The sequence below is a fragment of the Adiantum capillus-veneris genome, chromosome 15, assembly GCF_014529385.1.
Source record: "Adiantum capillus-veneris isolate H3 chromosome 15, ASM1452938v2, whole genome shotgun sequence".
NCBI lineage: Eukaryota > Viridiplantae > Streptophyta > Polypodiopsida > Polypodiales > Pteridaceae > Adiantum > Adiantum capillus-veneris.
The window spans coordinates 154240038-154262308 of record NC_140945.1 but is presented as its reverse complement, the minus strand read 5'-3'; the positions used below and the strand labels follow the sequence as shown (position 1 = coordinate 154262308).

General features: G+C 40.3%; 1 protein-coding gene across 1 annotated transcript; it reads left to right on the top strand.

The window, feature by feature from the left end:
* The first annotated feature begins 11069 nt into the window (after positions 1–11069).
* Positions 11070–11884, top strand: LOC147441706 (uncharacterized). The gene is made up of 2 exons (XM_086483786.1): positions 11070–11153; positions 11344–11884. Exons 1-2 carry the CDS (start codon positions 11117–11119, stop codon positions 11700–11702), a joined length of 396 nt encoding a protein of 131 aa, XP_086339912.1. The 5' UTR covers positions 11070–11116; the 3' UTR covers positions 11703–11884.
* Positions 11885–22271: the final 10387 nt, after the last annotated feature.

Here is a 22271-nt window from a genome sequence, read left to right as displayed (position 1 = left end):
AAAGTTAGGGGGCTTTCCCATGGCCATCCTGCCTCTTACAAGGGGTAGACTCAGAGAAAACAAAAAGGAGTATGGTCTAATCTCGCTATGATTACAACTCATTTTAGGCTGAATTACAAGGTTTTTGCCGAAAAAATAGAGTATCCATCGGGTTTGGTGTGCATACGCCTGTTCGCTCGTATCCACCAAACAAAGACCGAGTGGAGCGGTCTAGGCCTACAGATGGTGGAATGCAGGTGAAGGTGGAGTGTGGTGCCATGCTAATGGCTTTGCTGATGAAAGTGGTGGTGGAATGTTCCATGGTGGTGCAACATGTAAAGAATCTTTCCAGGAGAGATAGAGCAGCCGTTTCTATGGAGGAGGTCAAGGTGGATGCAGTAGAGGACAAGTTTTAAGCTCTTCAATAGTCGTGTGATGCGGAAAATCCATATCCTGCTCGGTTTGGCCGAAAATTCAATTTACACAAACAACGTAAAACAATATTTTCTCACTTTTTCCTTAATCTAAGGACTGAAACGAGCATTAAAATGAAGGAATCTGAAAAAACTTCAAAAAGAAATATTTTTTCTCACATTAAGCATTACATTTCCTACTTACAAAACTTTTCCAAATTCTAACCTTAGCACCCTCAAAACTGGCTCTCGAGAGGTGACCCCGGTCGAAATTTGAAACTTCACAAAAAGGAACAGAATAAAACCATAGACTGTGGAAAAACTTTAAAATGAACAAACTTTGCTTTAAACAAAATGTAAGTCAAAAACTTTGTAAAATAAGTCCTATTACAATCTCCACTTGTCAAAATTAACTTTGTCCTCAAAGTTGGAAGGAGGGGTATTCAGCATGCAAAACATCTAAGTCAACCTAGGAGTCATCTTCTACAGGATAAATATCCCACTTAACCAATACTTCAACAAGAGTTGTACTCCTAAGCTGCCTAACTCTACGATCAAGAATTGTTTTCGGTTCTATTTTCAATGATCCATCATCTCAAAGATTACATATTTCCTGCAAAACATTTCGAGGATTAGCCACATAATTCTTGAACAAACTTACATGAAAAACCGGATGTACTTTCACATGCGCAGGCAATTCAAGTTTATAAGCAAGCGTTCCAACCCTCTTCAAGATCTAAATCTGCACTAATGCTGCCTAAATTGGAAAAGTTGCATTTGGTATTGTTTAGAAATCATGAATTTGTAGCTTATGTGCTGCCTAAATGGGCCAATCTGCATGGACAAGTGGTGTTGCCTAAATTGGTGAATCCACACCAAAATGAGCATTGGCACACTTCCTAAATTGGCAAATTTGTGTGCATGTGACCAATGGACCAGACAAGACATACAAGAGAATATAATTTCTCTGTTTGACATCACTTTGGTGTATAGCTAGCAAAGTACTTACAAATTGTTGTTTATAAATCCAAAATACATGAGCGGATGTGAGGAGCTACAACGCTTAATAAAAAATCATTTCCACCAAAAATGTCATTCAATGTAAGTAGGAGCCAACATTAACTTATGAGATAATACAGACAAACAAAATATGAAAAAGAGTAGTGATATATTTGATATACATACCTAGAGGATATACACTATATGAAAATACATGTATTGGTGGGTGCATATAGAGAGAGTTGTGTTTTCTCTTTGAATGATATTAGTAGACACACATGAGAGTGTGGCACAATTGTTTTTGAAAGAGTGAGTATATTCACGACTATGTAGTATTGTATAGATTAGTTTAGATATTTGATTGATAAGAAGCAAGGAAGATATCACAGAATTTGGAGAACATGGCTAGTTTATGATCACTCAAGCTTTTAAAATGATTTTGCCAAATGAAACAAGAAGATGACTTATTTGACTACGTCAGATTATGGTTAGCATTGATTTTTGGGTGCCTAGACAATAAAGAAGTTATAAATTGGCAAACAAACTAAAATAAAAAATGAAGAGCATTATCAATATCATTTGGTGAAGTCTAATCAAGATGGAGATTGAAATTACCTTAAACTTGTGGTAAACCTAATAAAGGGAATGGTGTTGACTAGTGCTACTGTAATTAACAACTAATTAAATATAACAATGAGCTCTTTGAAGAGGACAAAATCAAGAAGGTACTGCAGGCTACTATGATACCATATCCGATGTATTACTTACCATTATTGTATTGTTCTGACATTGCTTTCAATAAGTTTAAATTTAAACTGTTAAAATTGACCGATAGCTATTGTCGGGAGAAGACGAACACTGAACTGGTGCTTATGCAGAGCTCCCAAAGAAAAACAAAGAAAAAATTTTCCAGTAGCGCTGGTTTTAACAGTGCTGAGGGGTGCCATGTGGAAAACCAAGGAGTGCTAAGAGAATGGGAGGGAACTTCTCAGGGCGTGTAGCCTGCACTTTACAGAGAGCGATACATGCAGGTTCAAAGAGCTGTTGACCGTGAGTGGTTGAAGGGTGTCAGAGGATGCTAAATATGGAGTGCTAGTTCATATGAAGGCTTGGCCAAAGGGTTGAGGGTCCAAGTCCACCAAAACAAGCAATTGATTAGGTGATGGCCAAATTCGAAGGAGTGTCAAGAAGTGCGTTGTCAGGGGATAATTGTGTGAAAGATGAGCTGGGAAGGCACCGGGCCCCTGGTTGTGAGAGGTGCGAGGAAAGAGGTGCAACAAGCACAATTAACAAGACAAAGCTCAAAACGAACGGTTCTCTCATGGAGGTTAAGCTCGAGAAACTGAATGCCTAATCAATGCTTGAAAGCTTTGGATTGGCTTAAAGGGATTAGGTTGAGAATTAGAAGCTTGAGATTAGGCTAATCTCAATGAGATTAATATTACCTTCACTTAGGCTTGGCTCGGTTCAAGAGATTAGGCATCGGATCAGCTCCGTGGATCCTGCAAGCTTCAATTCCTTGTTTTAATCCTTGACAAGCTTCTTCTCAAGCTTTGACCTCCATCTTCCTTGCTTGCATGCCTTCCCTCGAGAGATTAGAAATCAAGCTTGATGTAGAGAGCTTGGCTCAAGCTTTTGAGATTAAGAATCTTTGGAATTCTATTAGGCTTGGCTTAATTAGTGTAAGTGGTCCGGCTTAGACGGCTTAAGAGATTTTAGTGAGAGATTAGGGGATTTTCTTGCTCTTGGGATAATAGGATTAACTCCACTTAAGAGAGCTTAGGCTCTTTCTCCCGGAGAGAGGAAGGACCTTCAGATGATCATTGAGAATCACACGAATCCTCCCTTCATATAGGTTGCATGGATCCCTTCTAAAAATAGCCTACCCATTAGCGATGTCACTAATGGGTAGCTGACATGGCGGGAACCGTCCATGTGACGAGGCAATGGTGACTTTTGACCGGTGCCAAATGAGGCGGAATTATCCCCGAGCAGAGTCGCGCCGCCATGCTGAGAAACTCTCGTCTCTTGCTTGTCATCTCCCGAGCATCCTTGTAGCCTGCACGAGCGGTTCTCTCCCCCGCTTCCTCCTCTGTTCGCTGCCACCCATCATCTTCCTCCTTCCCCTTCACATTAGGTTAAATAAAAACCCCTTTTCTTACTTAATGGGCAGCCATTCTTTGTTTGGGTGGGTGGTCGGTCTTCAAGGCTTGGCTTGGGCGACCTTAGGCTTTTTGGGTGGCCTAGGATTGGTAAGGGAACCACATTTGGCATACATATCGACAGTCCATTGCTAAGCTTCCCAATGGCGGCATCCGGGCACACCTACCGGCCAGACAATCTTGGTACACATGTCGGCTAAGGCAATGCCAAGCTTTCCCTTCATCGACGCCCATAAGTAATGTAAGGTGATGTAAGGCCTAACATTTATCACAAATGCCGGGCAAGCATTGTCGAACACAACATCTTTCTCCAATTGCCATCGATTAGCAATATCGTCATGAATAAAATCTTCCTGCAAGAAGCAAGTGTAAGTGATTGCTTTTGGAGAGTTGACCCGTCAAGGCTCCACATCGGCCCTCATTTGGCATACACATCGAGCATTGCACTGCATTAAACCAGATGAATGTGACCAATCAGGGCGACTGAGGCGGTTCGAACCCGGCCCCCGGCGATACTTAAATTGGCCATATCTTGCCAACTAAAACCTCGATTGACAAACTGAAAAGACCGACATGCTTTTGAAAGTGAGCACTTCGGACTCATGCATTCCTATCATCTTTGACATTTTATACACGTTCGCAATCCGGTACAGATCTGCTACTAACTCAACTTAAAACTGACATAACTTCTTACCCGTAGCTCCGATTGACAAGCCGTAAAGACAGGCATGTAGAGCTTTTTGAGTACTTCAAGTTGGATTAATAAAATCCCATCTATGACCACTTCAAGAATACTCAATGTTTAGCATTACCAAGACATCTTCTGACCATTAGAGCCGCATGTGGCACACTTTCAGCTTAAAAATTGGCTTGTTAGCAAGCCCTTATAACTGTTGATTAATCGTGTAAGATTCAAATAGACCTGAATGGGTTTCCTTTTCTCATTTTCTTGTCATAGGAGCGGAGCGGGACAACATTCACCCCCTCTGAACCTGCACAGCCTTCGATCCGTGCCAACCGGTCTTCAAGCTGCATCTTCTATATATACCTTAAGCTACTTGTCATCAAGCTCACATAGTTGATAAAGCTACATAAAACAAAAAGAAGGTGTAAATCATAACATCAATAGTCTAGCTCTGTTATCTGGTAGCTGTCCCTTCACAAATCCTTGAACCGTAGTGGTCTTATCTTCAAAGCTTTCAATTATAAAAAAGATTTGTTTAGTGAACCCCACCAAACTCAAGTGCTCGAGTTACCTATGCACAAGGCTTGACCATCATCTCTCTTTAGGGAACCCTGTCAAGCTCATTACTCTGTCTGCACACGGAATGGTCATCAAGTCCTTTACTTCAAGTTCTGGTAGCAGAACCATCTCAAAAGATGTGAAGATACTATAACAATTGTCCAAGAGGTCAACTGGAAGCTATCCATGTAAGCGTATTGATCATATAATCAAAAATACCTATGCCTTAGTATACATCCAAAAACAAGTCTACTGGTAAGTAACCTGCTACTACAGGAAAATAAATGATATCTCTGAATCTGCGAGTTGCTCTTCAGTAGCTCCCACGATCAAATGGGATAATAAGAAATTGCCCCAATAGTGGAGCAACATAATATCCACATAAGCGCACACATCCTATATCAAACAACTTCAAGAATTTTTGCTCCAAATATGCTATTCCAGGATCTAGCAGATAGAAACCACAATGTAGACCCAAAAATACCCATCCATAGTGAACCTGCTTTTGAATATCTTCTGAATCACCTGGATCAAATACCATTAAGATCACATAGCATTGATGGCCTCTGCAATATACTAGAGCTTCACCTGAAGCATAGTGTAGCAACCACATCTCATAACCTTTTGGTAACTTAAGTCGTTATCAGCAAAACTTAATGAATTCTGACTCCCTTTTACTGGTAGCCACGACATCATTGACATAAGAATTAGGAATAATATCCAAATCTAGCCACATTTGGCACATCGTCCAAGAAAATCCTGAGCACTTTATGCATTATCAGGGATGATTTAGCATCATCACCCCCTCTAGCTTCATAGCCATCACGAAAAATCTTAGGACTTTCTAGACCTGTATCATTAGAGAGATTTTTACCTCGCTCTTGACGTTGATAATGAATAATAACTTTGTCCTGAAAATCTTCATCCATAACATCCTTGGAAAAATCAACCTTGGAAGTCTCATTATTCATCAAAGCTATAGGAGTTGGCTCCTCTTGCAACCCATATATAAGCATAGATTTACAATCCATGTCAATATCCTGCTCACAATCAGCATGATGTAGGCAATCTTCAATATCGTCCTCTACTTCCTCATCTGCATCCATGCTACTTAGCAAGCCATTATAACCTTGAAAAGGTTCATCAGGCACCCCCTTTGAAGGGGTACATGCATCACAAAGCTGAGCTTTACTGCTATAACCTTCTCCTTCAGATTCGGCCAAAAACCCATCAATTATGGAATCTGCTTCTGTGATAATAGAATCGGCAAACATATTACCAGAAGCAACCATAGACTCATTGGCATTATCATGTATATCCTGTGTTAGGTTCATAGCCTCGGCCACTTCATCAGCTATTGTATATATAATTGATTTGTTTGTGCAATCATCTGTAACAAATATGTTGTCCTGTTCACCTATATTGCTGATAGAACCATTAGAAGCCTGTAGTGGCTCATCTTCTTGATAGACTTGTTGAGAGCATCCCATGCCAAGATCAGTAGCTGTCCAGTCTAGCTCTTCACTAGAATCATTATTCGAAGTAACTTCCATGCGAGAAATCTTCGAAAAAAAATCATACATTTGTGTTTCAACAGTAAATTCATTATGTACCTTTGCTCGGTTGCTCAAAATATGGTCCTTTGTCATTGAATCTGCTACTTCCAAAGCTATATTTTCCTTGGCTTTACTTCTTGCAGAAATATGTTCCCAAAATTGATCATAATTAAGGAACTGCATCTGATCGCCTTCTTCTTTATAGGAAACAATCTGGCTTCGTTCATTAATCTGCTTCATTGTTAACTCGATAATTTTTTAGCTTTCATGAACAAAACCATTTGCAAAATAGTCCCACTTTGTGGGGCATGTCTCTGCCAGTTCTCGGACCTTATCTTTAAACTCAGAGGTTACCACTTCTTCAAAGGTTGAAATCATCCGTTCTTCTGGGATTCCTCGGATCTTCATCTCCGCTGGATCATACCCTTGAAAAATTCCATACTGCTCACAGCATCAAGTGCCATCTCCGCTGCATTATCAAGCTGCATTTTCATCTTCATAGATTTTCATCTTCATAGCTTTTACTTCTTGCAAACATCTCTGAACTAAGCCCAACATTTTCGGCAGATCTGCTGTTGCTAGATTTTTATCAAATCTATTCAGGTTGTAATCTTCAATAAACTACTTCAATTCTGTTGGAATCTCCATCCTGACCTCCCACCGCGGCTCGTTTCGCGTCGGGTTCACCAAGAATGTTGGGGGATAATTGTGCAAAAGGTGAGCCGGGAAGGCATCGGGCCCCTAGCTGTGAGAGGTGCGAGGAAAGAGGTGCAGCAGGCACAATTAACAAGATAGAGCTCAAAATAAACGGTTCTCTTAATTCCAATTAATCAATAGTACTCATCATTAATCAATCATTAATGGAGGCTTAATGCTCCTTAGAAGATGAAATAAGCGTCCCTAACTATGGATGAAAAAACCCTTGGGGATCAAGGGAAAAAGCCACAGCTCTATATACACCCATTGTTATATTATAAAAATCATTGAATGTACAAATATTCATGAGCTACATCACACCTTTTACAATGAATTTTTTTATGAGGAGCTATATCATTCCTTTTACAATGAATGTTTTATGAAAAGGTACATTACTCCTATCCTATCAAATAAAATAATGAATACAGAGGTTCAATAAAGAGGTGTAAAGGCTATGGATTAGCTCATGATCAGAAGTGTCTCTGTGAATCTGTTGTGTAACTTGTCATCAATGTGGCATCACCAAACATGTCTTCGTGTTGTCATCAATATGGCATCACCAAACATGTCTTCATAAATCTTTTATTGTCACCAAGTTTGTCTTCATGAAATCAATTCTTTGATCAATCCTACATAGATCTTAGACTCAAAAAACATAGTCATAATTTTTTTTAGCATCGTTAGTGAAATAATTACGTTCACAATGCCATAAGAGATGGTTCGTGATGCCACTCTTTTGACAACATATATACGTACGACAACATATGTGTACATAAAGTATAAACGTAAAAGTACAAGATGCGTGATTACGTTATGCAAATGACATGTGTGTATACTACATAAAATGACATTTATAAACGTAGTGATATTCATCAAAGTATTAACAAAACATCATCATTGTATCAATAAAAATGAATAAATAATCATGGTATCAACGAAAAGCATCATGATATCACCGAGAATAATCATTGTATCAATGAAACATCATGGTATCACCGAGAATAACCATGGTATCAAACGAAACAACATCATGGTATCACCGAGAATAATCATTGGATCAACAAAACAACATCATGGTATCACCGAGGATAACCATGGTATCAACGAAACAACATCATGGTATCACCGATAATAACCATGGTATCAACGAAACAATGTCATGGTATCACCAAGAATAACCATGGTATCAACAAAACAACATCATGGTATCACCGAGAATAACCATGGTATGAACGAAATATCATCATGGTATCAACGAAAATCACCATGACCAAAGTACTAACAAAATATCATCATGGTACCATCAAAATCACTATGGTATCAACATGAGATTATCAATAAAAGGAAGTAAACTATAACTCTAGAAGAATAATTATACCAGAATCAATGATCAAATATATCATATAACAAAAGATCATATACCATCAGTAGCTCGACGGAATTTGGACGATCATCAACGGCTTGACTGAATTGGAACTATATTCATGACAAATGTCCATGAACAGATCTATAGATATTTGATATCTGAAAATTTAGGTATCCAAGAAAAAACCATCAGTAAATGTCTCAAAATGTATTAGACAGCTTGAAATAGTATAGACTTTTGAGAACATATATCTATAGCACTGATTCGAGTTGTAACTAGCTTCTGTAGCAAAGTTACGTCAGTAAAAAGTATATGATTGATGAAGAGAAACATATAATTGATAAATTTTTAATTAGGAGGAAAATCAAAAGCAAAAAGCAAAAAGCAAAATTTGCTTTTCAGACGTGTTCGCAGTCTGAGAAGGATAATCCAATATCGCTGTAGAATTTAGAGAAAGTTTCTTCTGCAAAGTTGTAGAACACACCCATTCCGGTTGATCACACGAACCGTTTCTGAAAAATCGTTTTCAATTGGCGACTTTTGCATTGCATGCGATCCTCGCCTTGCAGAAACTATAGCTCTTTACGTCTTGTTCTTTGTAAGAACACCTTCGTTGATCCTTCATAAAAACTCATTGTTTTTGTTTACTTGTGAAGCTTCTTTCTTGAAGAAAAAGGAATTTTGAAAGAAAACTTGTTTTTCTCTAAGGAGTGAAAAGGAAGGGTGAAACTACTTCCTTAAAATTTGTAGCTTTCCTATCCTTCTAGCTTTCTTTGTCAACTTAAGTACGATATCTTTCCTTGTTGTATACAACACGGCTCAATAGCTTGGATGGTAGGGTACTGGCCTCTTACCCCATGGGGTGGGTTCAACCCTCCTTCATGCAAGGGTTTAGAGGGCCTTCCTACGTGCGCAACAAGCGATGCAAATAGAGTCTCAGTGCAGTAGAGTTGCCGATCGAGTTTGCCTTGGTCGTCCGCATTGCCCATGCGCTGGAGGTCGTAAGTGGACTAGGGTTGTTGCTCGCTCTTCGTGCAGTGCACATAACTCTCAATAGCTTGGATGGTAGGTTGTTGACCTCTTATCCTCATGGGGTGGGTTCAACCCTCCTTCATGCAAGGGATTAGAGGACATTCCTACGCGTGTAGCCAACGGATCCTCGGTGTTGTAGAGTTGCCGATCGAGTTTGTCTTGGTCTCCCTCCCGCCTTACTCGTGCGTTGTGAGGTCCTACATGGGGAGGTTGCAGTTGTTGCTTGCTCTTTGTCCTCCTGTGCGGCGCACAGAACTCTCTGTCTGCCTTCCCTTTTGTTGCGCTGTGGAGGGTCGTCTCCCCCGCCTGTGGATCGTAGGAGAGAAAGAGACGCATGCACATGCAACCTGCTTTTTTCCTTTTATGAAATAGCTCGCACACCAGTTAAAGGACGTGAGTAATGTCGTGTGCTAGTTTTCACCCAACCATGCTATCTTATAGCCTCCCCCTAGCGTACACATTGTCCGACCATGCCGGTGGCCTTGCCTGTAAGACCCATGTCTTTATAGTCATCAAGTAAAGTTTTGTTGGAATGCTCTCTTGGACTACTGAATGCTGTGTTGCAAGGTTAAAAGAAATAAATTCAAGCTATTCTTTGGTCTAGTGAAGTCAAAGGATATTGGCCTTCAGCTATGCCTTTTGTACATCAGAATATGGATCCTTTCTTTCACATGGCAAGCAAAGAATGCTTCAGTTGTTGATAAGGTTATAGGGGTTATTCAATTTCCTTGGGGTATTGTAAAATAGAAATTGCTTAAAGACTTTCTTTCTTGGTTGAGTGTTTGAATTAGAACAATCTCTCTAGACCAAAGAGTGTTAGTGAGTTTTGACGAAAAGCTATGCAACGACATATGAAACCTTATATGGATGCTTTGTAATCGAAAAGACGTAGATGTACATTATTAAAATGTAATATAAGAGAGTATTCTGTGAGTGTGTGTGTGTGTGAGAGAGAGAGAGAGAGAGAGAGAGAGAGAGAGATTTGAAAAAGGTTGACTATGGGGATGACAAGCTTCTGATACAAGAGACCAAGGGTGATCCTAGTTTAGATCTGACATGCCTCATAGCAAGACCTGAGGTGCCCACCACTAGCACTACTATTGACACGACGAACTGCTAGTACACTTGCGACCATTGACCCAACCTCAACATGGGCTGCCCTAGCCTTTTAAGAAAGCAAGGCTTTGGCGATATCTCCTCCTAGCAAGAGAGTTGCTATAGGAGAGAGAAAGAGACATGTCTCATGTAGAAAGCATGGAACATTTTCTCTTTCGTACTTGCATCACCTCAGATGTGGTGCTCTTCATCCGGATGATCATATCATTTTCATGTGGTTTCTCAGAGAAGAAAAATGCAAGAAGAGAATCCCTACAGGAATTAAGTGTTTAGTGGCTTCGTAATTGTCCATGTGCTGGGCCAGCTCATTAAGCAATCCGCATTTTGATGGATGGAGGAATATGGATGCTGGATGGCCCGGAGAAATAGACTACACTAGTACAGATTACGAGAATAGGTGTGGTAATTAAGGTCGGTGGGGTCCATGTGCCCGCACTATTAGGGCAGTAGATGCCTATATAAGCTCAAGAGAGGTGTGAAAGAAGAACATATTGTTGTTGCAGACGACCAGCTCTCACTCTCCTCGGCGTTATTATAAAGCATCAGCAATCGTGATGGGGCGAGGGCGCCGAGTCGAAATGGTGTGCACAGGTATAGGCCAAGGCAGTGGCCCTCTATTGTACTTGATCTGTATGTTATGAGCTGTGGCCGGTTGGCATATGCGCGTTTTGATGTATACAATATACGAGTGCTGTGCGTTTTGAAGGAATATGCATGTCATGAGTGAATGAATGCAGATGGGGCTGGGAGACTAACGTAGAAGACATGATGATATTTGCAGTGGCGCTGGTTGGCCTGCTGCTGCTGGCCGGCATGAGGGTGGAGGGCCGTACTTGCGGGGTGCAGGACCTGGAGCTGAGAAACGAATACGTGGCGACATCGGAGTGCGAGATTGAGATGGTGAACAACTGCCCCTGCCAGGTCACCAAGGTGGTAGTCAGCTGCGCGGACCGGCGCTGGACTCAAAGGGTGGTCAACCAAATTGCCATGGAGGTGGACGTGCCCATCTTCGGGCGCTGCACTCTGTGGCCCAAGTACAGCATTCCCCCCAATGGCCTCGGCCAAACCACCTACAGCTGCGCAGGCCCCGTCTCGCTCTCTCTCCTCAGCGCCGACTTCGCCCCAGCCTGCAGCGCCTGATCACCACCTCCCTTCTTCATCTTATGTATTAGCCGCATCAAAGTTTTTGTCACGTCGTCGGTAGAAATACTTTCTCTTTCTCTTGGAAATCAGAGGGATGCTGATTATTGTCTTATTGTCCATCTTTTTCTTATTCTCCTCCTCAAAGAAGAATCACGTCGTCGGTAGAAACACTTTCTCTCTGAGGTCTCTTGGGATTGTTTCTTTTGGGAATGGACGAAACACTGATGGAATCACTTTGTCTACCCTCATCTCACTACGTTTCTATTTTCAAAACATACTTTGCCATTTTATTTTATTCTGTTTGTTTCCTATCTATTTTAGTTGTCATTTTCCGTCAAGGTTGTGGGTTGGGGGGACTGCAGTTCAGAACCGTCCATCGCCTCATCTTTACTGGCGGGAATTTGTGCTTGCAATCATTCGATGCTGGACAGCTCAGCACTGGGAATGTACACAGTCTGCGTGCCAATTGTTTGCCTGCAGCTCAGCACGCAGAATCGCAGTTGCACAGAATGCTGACACGTCAGCCTACGGAACTGGTCGCCTGCCTGGGGTTGACCTCTTGAACCGGTGGCCCTCCTCCCCATGACCGTTGACGGCCGGTGCAATCCTGCTCCCACAGGACTCCCGGCTCCGCCGATCGCCCTTTGGTCGCAGGGATTCCAAGGAATGGTCCCTAAGGGACCATTCCTTACACCTTCATCATGGACATGTTATCTTTAGCTTGCCACAACCCACTGCATTTCTTAACATCACAATTATTTCTTTTTTTTTCAACACTTCTAGAGGTTTCCATGGCAGTTTTGTGGTTATTTCAAATGGCCATCTTCGTGAACTTATCCATTGAATGCTACAAATGGAACGCCAGGAAATTAGAATCTTACGATTACATGCCCAACTATCAATAGTACATGCAAGAACCCATGATTCAAATTACACTTCTATAGAATCAATGTACTGATTTTTGCAAATTATGTATAAGCATTGTTCGTTCATGTATACAAGTCTACCAAACCTAAACTTTGGGACCATGCACCCTGCACCCCCTAAAACGATACACCATATCATGTAATGTCAAGGTCACAATCCCCCCATCTTGTTTTGATTAGAAAAGAAAAAAATTCTTCTCGTTAACTTTGGAAGTTGAATACGACTATACACGTTTCTTTCTCACTGTGTGTGTGTGTGTGTACGGACAAGGGCATGTAATTAACCCTGCAACATGTGAAATGTATTAGCTCCACCAAGTTTGTTGTCTCTTTTTCTTATTGTCCTCCTCAAAGAATCAGGTCTGTGGTGACATTGGTAGACCTCAGAGGTCTCTTGGGATTGTTTCTTCTTGGAATGGGAGGAAACACCGATGGAATCACATTGTTCACCCTCATGTCACTACATTCCTATTTTACAAACATCCTTTGCAATTTTTTGGTACTTTGCATTTTGTTCGTTCTTTATCATTGTAGGTTCTTGTTCAACCTAACCTTGTTCCTCGTTTGTTTCTTATCTATTTTAGTTCCCATATTCCTCCTTGTTTATTTCTAGTTGTCATTTTAGTTGCATCGGATCGGCCAACACCAATCGTCCAAGGTGGATGTAGCACCTACATGTCAAACATGGGAAAATGAAGTATGCAATGAAGACAAGAAGTCGCTTGTGATTTAGTCGACACCTCGGCTCCAATCTAAAACACTTACAATGCCACACATATGAAAGAAGGCACACGTGGAGAAGCAGTGTCACTACGATAGAAAAAAGACATGACATCTAAGAATGAATGAGAGAGAGAGAGAAGAGGAGAGAAAAAATGGCGAGTTAAGGATTTCAAGCATGGATGACTCTGCACGTAGATCTACTCGAGCTGAGTTGTCGCGTCTTGCAAACGAAGGGAAAAGCAACCTCAAGATAAACGTAGACCCCTAGGTTTAAAGTTCTGTGATTGATTGAATATGCCTCTACCTTTTGTCTTTCAACTAGACCTTAAAGTTATCGCTGGCCATGAAGTATTGGGCCAATGTGTCGCAGTGTTCGATCCTTCCATCATGTCTAATTTCCTTAGAGATGCCCTTACCCCTAACATTGAATTCAAGGGGGAGCATAATGTGTCCCTGAAATCGTCTGTTGCTTGGTCTCAATTATTTGTGTTTAAAGATAAAGGTGTTGTGATATACTTTGTTGGGAAGATCCCACCAATGCCCGAGATAGCTGTAGAAATTGATAGGGGGCGCTTTCGATGCCCTGCAGTCGATAAGATCTTTTACTTGGGGTCGGGACTCTTTGAAGTGTTGCTCTTCAAACCTACAAATAAACCCAGATTCCGACCAAATGCCCTCTGTGGGTCGAGTTTGTAGACCTCCCCACTTTTATCTGGCCATGCATTGGAGAGTTGGCAGCTTCTTTGGGGAAGGTGTTGTTTACATCTAATATTCACTATCCCAATCAAAATAACGCATGCATCATGTGGCCAGCACATCAAAAGCTCCCATGTCCTCTGGACATAGAATTGGAAACCACTAGGAGATTAGTGGTTTATTAGAAATGGGGAAATCTGGTGTGACGAGACACGGGAGAGAAGCAAGCTGAATAATAAGAAACTGCAAAGTACATAGAGTAGACAAAGGAAATTAGAGATATGTATTGATATAAGTTGACGGGTACAAGAAGAGTGTAGCTCGTGTCAAACTTTCCCACCCTCGAGCTATCTTGCTCTCAATCTTGTGCACATTTCTCGATCTCATTCGCACTCTCACTCTCATTCCCAACCACAATATTCTCCATCCTCATCACACTCAAACAGCCTCCTTCTGATTTTGGGGGCTGTCTTCTGCAGGAAAAGTGGTTATTTGTGTCCTCTTCTTCAGTCTTTAGCAAAGAAGACCATAAATAGGCTCAAAAATAGGCGTTTTGCACACGAACACATAAGAGCCACTCAAAGATATCCCACACAAGCGTGCTAGTCTGATAATTCTGGGCCATTTTCAACGATCGCTAGCTCCCAAACGGTTTGAAACTTTCCCGGGGTCGTCTCATCTGATTTGTCCATCTTCTTAAGCTCTTCGATAGTCGTGTGATGCGGAAAATCCATATCCTGCTCGGTTTGGCCGAAAATTTACCTTCAAGTTGTCAATTTCCACAAACAACGTAAAACAAGATTTTCTCACTTTTTCCTTAATCTAGGGACTGAAACGAGCATTAAAATGAAGGAATCTGAAAAAACTTCAAAAAGAAATATTTTTTCTCACATTAAGCATTACATTTCCTACTTACAAAACTTTTCCAAATTCTAACCTTAGCACCCTCAAAACTGGCTCCCGAGAGGTGACCCTGATCTAAATTTGAAACTTCACAAAAACGAACAGAATAAAACCATAGACTATGGCAAAACTTTAAAATGAACAAACTTTGCTTTAAACAAAATGTAAGCCAAAAACTTTGTAAAATAAGTCCTATTATAATCTCCACTTGTCAAAATTACCTTTGTCCTCAAAGTTGGAAGGAGGGGTATTCAGCATGCAAAACATCTAAGTCAACCTACGAGTCATCTTCTACAGGATAAATATCCCACTTAACCAATACTTCAACAAGAGTTGTACTCCTAAGCTGCCTAACTCTACGATCAAGAATTGTTTTCGGTTCTATTTTCAACGATCCATCATCTCAAAGATTACATATTTCCTACAAAACATTTCGAGGATTAGCCACATAATTCTTCAACAAACTTACAGGGAAAACCGGATGTACTTTCACATGCGTACGCAATTCAAGTTTATAAGCAAGCGTTCCAACCCTCTTCAAGATCTAAATCTGCACTAATGCTGCCTAAATTGGAAAAGCTGCATTTGGTATTGTTTAAAAATCATGAATTTGTAGCTTATTGTTGTGTGCTTCCTAAATGGGCCGATCTGCATTGACAAGTGGTGTTGCCTAAACCGGTGAATCTACACCAAAATGAGCATTGACACACTGCCTAAATTGGCAAATTTGTGTGCATGTGACCAATGGACCAGACAAGACATACAAGAGAATATAATTTCTCTGTTTGACATCACTTTGGTGTATAGCAAAGTACTTACAAATTGTTGTTCATGAATCCAAAATACATGAGCGGATGTGAGGAGCTACAAAGCTTAATAAAAAATCATTTCCACCAAAAATGTCATTCAATGTAAGTAGGAGCCAACATTAGCTTATGAGATAATATAGACAAACAAAATATGAAAAAGAGTAGTGATGTATTTGATATACATACCTAGAGGATATACGCTGTTTGAAAATACATGTATTTGGGGGTGCATATAGAGAGAGTTGTGTTTTCTCTTTCAATGATATTAGTAGACACATATGAGAGTGTGGCACAATTGTTTTTGAAAGAGTGAGTATATTCAGGACTATGTAGTATTGTATAGATTAGTTTAGATATTTGATTGATAAGAAGCAAGGAAGATATCATAGAATTTGGAGAACATGGCTAGTCTATGATCACTCAATCTTTTAAAATGATTTTGCAAAATGAAACAAGAAGGTGACTTATTTGACTGCGTCAGATTATGGTTGGCATCGATTTTTGGGAGCTTAGACAATAAACAAGTTATAAATTGGTAAACAAACTAAAATAAAAAATGAAGAGCATTATCAATATCATGTGGTGAAGTGCAATCAAGATGGAGATTGAAATTACCTTAACACTAGAATGGTAACCTAACAGGACATAAAAGTGTCCTTTCAGGGTTTTGGGAAAAATTTCCAAAACCATAGTAGATCCACTCATTTTGAAAAATCCTTTCATGAGCTTATAGTTCAATAACTACTACATATGGAAAAAATGAAAAACTTGTAATTTTTCTCATCCCTTGGTCACTACAAGCCTCCAAAATTGATGGACCAATGCATTTTGCCCAAAACAGCAATTTCTTAGGGTGGATTGCATATAAATAAGAGTGGAGATTTTTGTAGGACATGAGATAAAATGCCCCGTTAACTTCAATGGGTTGGTGACCAAAACATATGGTTGCTTTTACCTCACTATTGTTTTTTTTGGGCAGACCTATCATGAATGTTTCTATAGTCACGCTCAATACATATACTATATACATGTTTTCTTAGTTCCCTTTGGGCCTCTCGATTCAAAAGGATCCATGGAGCATGTCAAAAGGATAATGGATCTCTTACAATTGGAACCTTTGGGGAAATGATAAAGTGCTAAATACAACAAACATGAAAAAACTGGGTTTAGCATTATGACCTCTAGAAACCCATAGAAACTACTAAATATCTAGCCAAGTTTGTAGTCTATGATTAGATATGGTCACTACCTACAAAATACACACAATTGGCCTAAGAAACTAGCAATATTGAGAAAGTTATACTTACTACTCTAAAATGTATCGTATTCTTTAGCAATCAAAAAACTCAACCATCATCATATACTATGCTATATAGCATATTAGGTCCCCCAAAACTCAACGAAGATTAGCTTTATGTTATACATTACACTTACACAATCAAAATTGAATTTGAATATCAAGAAAGCCACCAAAAAAATCATAAAAGTGCTAATTTTGGCCAGAAAACAGGATTATGCAATTCTTGTAAATTGGTCATAACTTTCAATTTTAACACTTAGCTCTCCCTACAAGCATCAAAACATGTTGAGAACTATGAAGGCCTAACCTCTATCCATCTACTCACAAACATGAAGTTTAGAGTGGTATAGTTGCCAAAAAGTGAAAAAAACCAAAAACAGGACCTGTTTTCTCACACAGTTTAGGTTCAAAAATGTTGTGCAAGAGTAAGGTTAATGGTGAGATCGATACTAAAAAAAAAAAACTAATTTTTTTTCAGATCATAAGGCAACTTTGTGGATATATAGCACCTAGAAATTCATTTTCATACTCTTCAAATAATTCAAGCAAAATGGTCACTTAACAGGACACAAAAGTGTCCAAGGACATAAAAGTGTCTTGTTACCATTCTAGTGTTAAACTTGTGGTAAACCTAATAAAGGGAATGATGTTGACTAGTGCTACTGTAATTAACAACTAATAAAATATAACAATGAGTTGTTTGAAGAGGACAAAATCAAAGAAAATCTTCATAATTTTTTGAGTGCAACAAATTTTAATCCCTACAAATGAGGTCATGAATTTTGATAACATCAATCGATGAAATAAATCACAAAAAGACCATTAGGTCTCCCCAATCTCAGAAAAATAAAAATTATTTCAAAACATATGAAGTGCATAAGTGAAAGGTGGTCACTTTTTAGAATGTGTATGATATCACGTGAGTTAACCGGAGAGGATTATTAAAAGACCAAAATGTATAAAAATGTATACATAAAGAGGGGTGGGGGTTTTTTAAATAGACTCACAGTGTAAGTATAGTATGTATATTGGGGAATTATTAATTACCTCTTGAACGCACGTGATATAGGGGTCTTTTGATAAGCGACTACCCCGAGAGGGTGAGTTTAAGAATTGAAAAGACAGATGATTGTGGAAATCCAAAAGACATATGAAGTTGAAAAGTCAAAAGACATATGAAGGTGGAAAGTCAAGAGATCTTTTGTGTCCTTAGAAAGAGGTATTTCTCTTCTCCTTTATTTTTTTTTTAGCATTTTCTTCTCTTTAAAGTTTCCTTGCTTTCTCTCTCTCTCTCTCTCTCTCTCTCGCTCTCTCGCGCTCGCTCTCGTACACACACACACACACACAATGTTGTATCCGTCCTTCCTAGTTAACAATGTTGCAACTCTACCTGCTTCATCATTGCTTGTTGCTACATGTTATAGACTAGCGCATCGTTTTGTTGTTGTTGAGAAAATATTTGAATTTGGAATACCTTTTAATTTTTTTGAAGCCATTAGGACTACCTTGTAATATTTTGAATTAGGCCACGTATTGTCATTATCATACAAGTTGCAAAAAGTGGTCACAACCCAAGTTTACAGTAGGATAATAGGAATGCTTAAGTATTTGGTCGGATAGAATTTTAAAACTTAGCATAATTTAAAGGATCTACCAATCTTTACTGATATGAGTGATGAGGTTGCTAAATTGAGAAATAAATTCTCACATCAATCATGTTTTGATAGAGGTAGTTACACTATTCAAGTCAGTAATATTGCAGGACTCATTGACGAAGTATAAAGCTTGAAAGGCTCATTCAAGATTCATAGGGGGGAGACATATACTGGATAGCATTATCACAGTCATGCTGGGGATAAAAGATGCTCCTAAATGCAATCAAAAGATGGTGTTTCTCTAACTAGACTTAAATTTCCCTGAGCGTTTGACTCAGTAATTTGGGATTTCATTGCTAGAGTGATGAGGAAAATGGGCTTTTGCCATGGAATCTCCAGTTGTATTCAACTGTTGGTACTAGGAGCTACCTCTAGGGTCCTAGTAAATGTGAAACTCTCACCATGCATTAGAGTTGGAAGATCTATCACGAAACGCTGCCCTCTCATCCCTCTTCTATTTGTTGTTGCTACCCATCCTCTGTTTTTCTTTTTGTATGCTCAAGTTGAAAATGGAAGTCTCCAAGGAGTGAAGGTAGGATTTGAACATGTACTGGCCCTAGCCTTCGCTAATGACACTATAACATTCCTGCAGGCAAAAAATGTAAATATAGAAAAATGCATGTCTTATCTTAGGTTGTACTCATTGGTTGTTGGATTGCACTTGAATCTGTGTAAATCACAATTAATTGATGTTTTTGCTGACTAGTTTCACAAGCTTATATAGCAAGGCAAAAGGATTCCAAGGGGTAATGTATTCAGGCACTTAGGGTACCCAATGGGGGTAGATGTATCTATTAAACAGCTTACCCGATGGGTGTGGAAGAGAGGATTCAATATGAAATGGCATCAGGAAATTGCGCAAGATGTCATATACATGCTGGACTGAGGGTAGTGCAGGCTACTATGATACCATATCCAATGTATTACTTACCATTATTGTACCGTTTTGACATTGCTTTGAATAAGTTTAAATTTAAACTGTTGAAATTGACCGAGAGCTATTGTCGGGTGGAGGCGAACACTGAACTGGTGCTTATGCAGAGCTCCCAAAGAAAAACAAAGAAAAACTTTTCCAGTAGCGTTGGTTTTAACAGTCCTGAGGGGTGCCATGTGGATCAAAACCAAGGAGTGCCAAGAGAATGGGAGGGACCTTCACAGGGCGTGTAGCCTGCCCTTTACAGAGAGCGATACATTCAGGTTCAAAGAGCTGCTGATCGTGAGAGGTTGAAGGGTGTTAGAGGATGCTAAATATGGAGTGCTAGTTCATATGAAGGCTTGGCCAAAGGCTTGAGGGTCCAAGTCCACCAAAACAAGAAATTGATTAGGTGATGGACAAATTGGAAGCTGTGTCAAGAAGTGTGCTCTCGGGGGATAATTGTGCGAAAGGTCAGCCGGGAAGGCACCGGGCCCCTGGCTGTGAGAGGTGCGAGGAAAGAGGTGCAACAGGCATAATTAACAAGACAGAGTCAAAACAAACGGTTCACTTAATTCCAGGTAATCAACATTACTCATCATTAATCAATCGTTAATGGAGGCTTAATGCTCCTTACAAGATGAAACCTGTCTTAATCCAAGTGCTAATCAAGGAAAGTGATGATGATCTGCTTAACTCTGCCTTCTGCTTCTTCCCGTTATGGCTTAGTAACTTCCTCTTCCAATAGCCATCTGATTTGTCTTCCAGAATTGAATAGGTTTGGCTCGGCTAATGGTTTAAGATTAGGCTCAAAGATTAAGAATATAGAGATTAGGCTTCAATTAAGAAGCTTATCGTGATCCGCTTAATTTTGGTTTGATTCGAATGCTTAGAATAGGGTTAGGATGGCTATTGGAGGTTAAGCTCGAGAAACTGAATGGTTAATCAATGCTTGAAAGCTTTGGATTGGCTTAAAGTGATTAGGCTTAGAATTAAAAGCTCGAGATTAGGCTAATCTCAATGAGATTAAGATTACCTTCGCTTAGGCTTGACTCGGTTCAAGATATTAGGCATCGGCTCATCTCCGTGGATCCTGTAGGCTTCAATCCCTTACTTGTTTTAATCCTTGACAAGCTTCTTCTCAAGCTTCGACCTCCATCTTCCTTGCTTGCATGCCTTCCCGAGAACTAGCTCGAGAGATTAGAAACCAAGCTTGATGTAGAGAGCTTGGCTCAAGCTTTTGAGATTAAGAATCTTTGGAATTCCATTAGGCTTAGCTTAATTAGTATAAGTGGTCCGGCTTAGCCGGCTTAAGAGCTTTTAGTGAGAGATTAGGGGATTTGCTTGCTCTTGGGATAATAGGATTACCTCCACTTAAGAGAGCTTAGGCTTTTTCTCCCGGAGAGAGGAAGGACCTTCAGATGATGATCCGGAATGGCACGAATCCTCCCTTCATATAGGTTGCATGGATCCCTTCTTAAAATAGCCTACCCATTACCAATGTCACTATTGGGTAGCTGACATGGCAGTGGTGACTTTGGACAAGCGCCAAATGAGGTGGGATTAGCCCCGAGTAGAGTCACGCCGCCATGCTGAGCAACCCTCGTCTCTTGCTCGTCATCTCCCGAGCATCCTTGTAGCCTGCACGAGTAGTTCTCTCCCCCGCTTCCTCCTCTGTTCGCTACCACCCATCATCTTCCTCCTTCCCCTTCACATTAGGTTAAATAAAAACCCCTTTTCCTACTTAATGGGCAGCCATTCTTCGTTTGGATGGGCGGTCGGTCTTTAAGGCATGGCTTGGGCGACCTTAGGCTTTTTGGGTGGCCAAGGCCTGGTAAGGGCACCACATTTGTCATACATATCGACAGTCCATTGCTAAGCTTCCCAATGGCGGCATCCGGGCACACGTACCTGCCATACAATGTTGGTACACATGTCGGCTAAGGCAATGCCAAGCTTTCCCTTCATCGACGCCCATAAGTAATGTAAGGTGGTGTAAGGCCTAACATTTATCACAAATGCCGGGCAAGCATTGTCGAACGCAACATCTTTCTCCAATTGCCATCGATTAGCAATATCGTCATGAATAAAATCTTCTTGCAAGAAGCAAGTGTAAGTGATTGCTTTTGGAGAGTTGACCCGTCAAGGCTCCACATCGGCCCTCATTTGGCATACACATCGAGCATTGCACTGCATTAAACCAGATGAATGTGACTGATCAGGGCGACCGAGGCGGTTCGAACCTGGCGCCCTACGATACTTAAATTGGCCATATCTTGCCAACTGAAACCTCGATTGACAAACTGAAAAGACTGACATACTTCTGAAAGTGAGCACTTAGAACTGATGCATTCCTATCATCTTTGACCTTTTATCAGCAAGTGCGCAATCCGGTACAGATGTGCTACTGACTCAACTTAAAACTGACATAACTTCTTACCCGTAGCTCCCATTGATGAGCCGTAAAGACAGGCATGTAGAGATTTTTGAGTACTTCAGGATGGATTCATAAATTCCCAGCTATGACCACATCAAGGATACTCACTGTTTAGCATTACCAAGACATCTTCTGACCCTTAGAGCCGCATCTGGCACACTTTCAGCTTAAAAATTGTCTTGTTAGCAAGCTCTTATAACTGCC

Excerpts from the sequence above, each read along its gene's own strand:
- LOC147441706 (XM_086483786.1), top strand. The coding sequence starts at position 11,117 with ATGGGGCGAGGGCGCCGAGTCGAAATGGTGTGCACAG. Across the intron at positions 11,154-11,343 it reads AGTCGAAATGGTGTGCACAG|TGGCGCTGGTTGGCCTGCTG; the intron begins GTATAGGCCAAG and ends TGATATTTGCAG.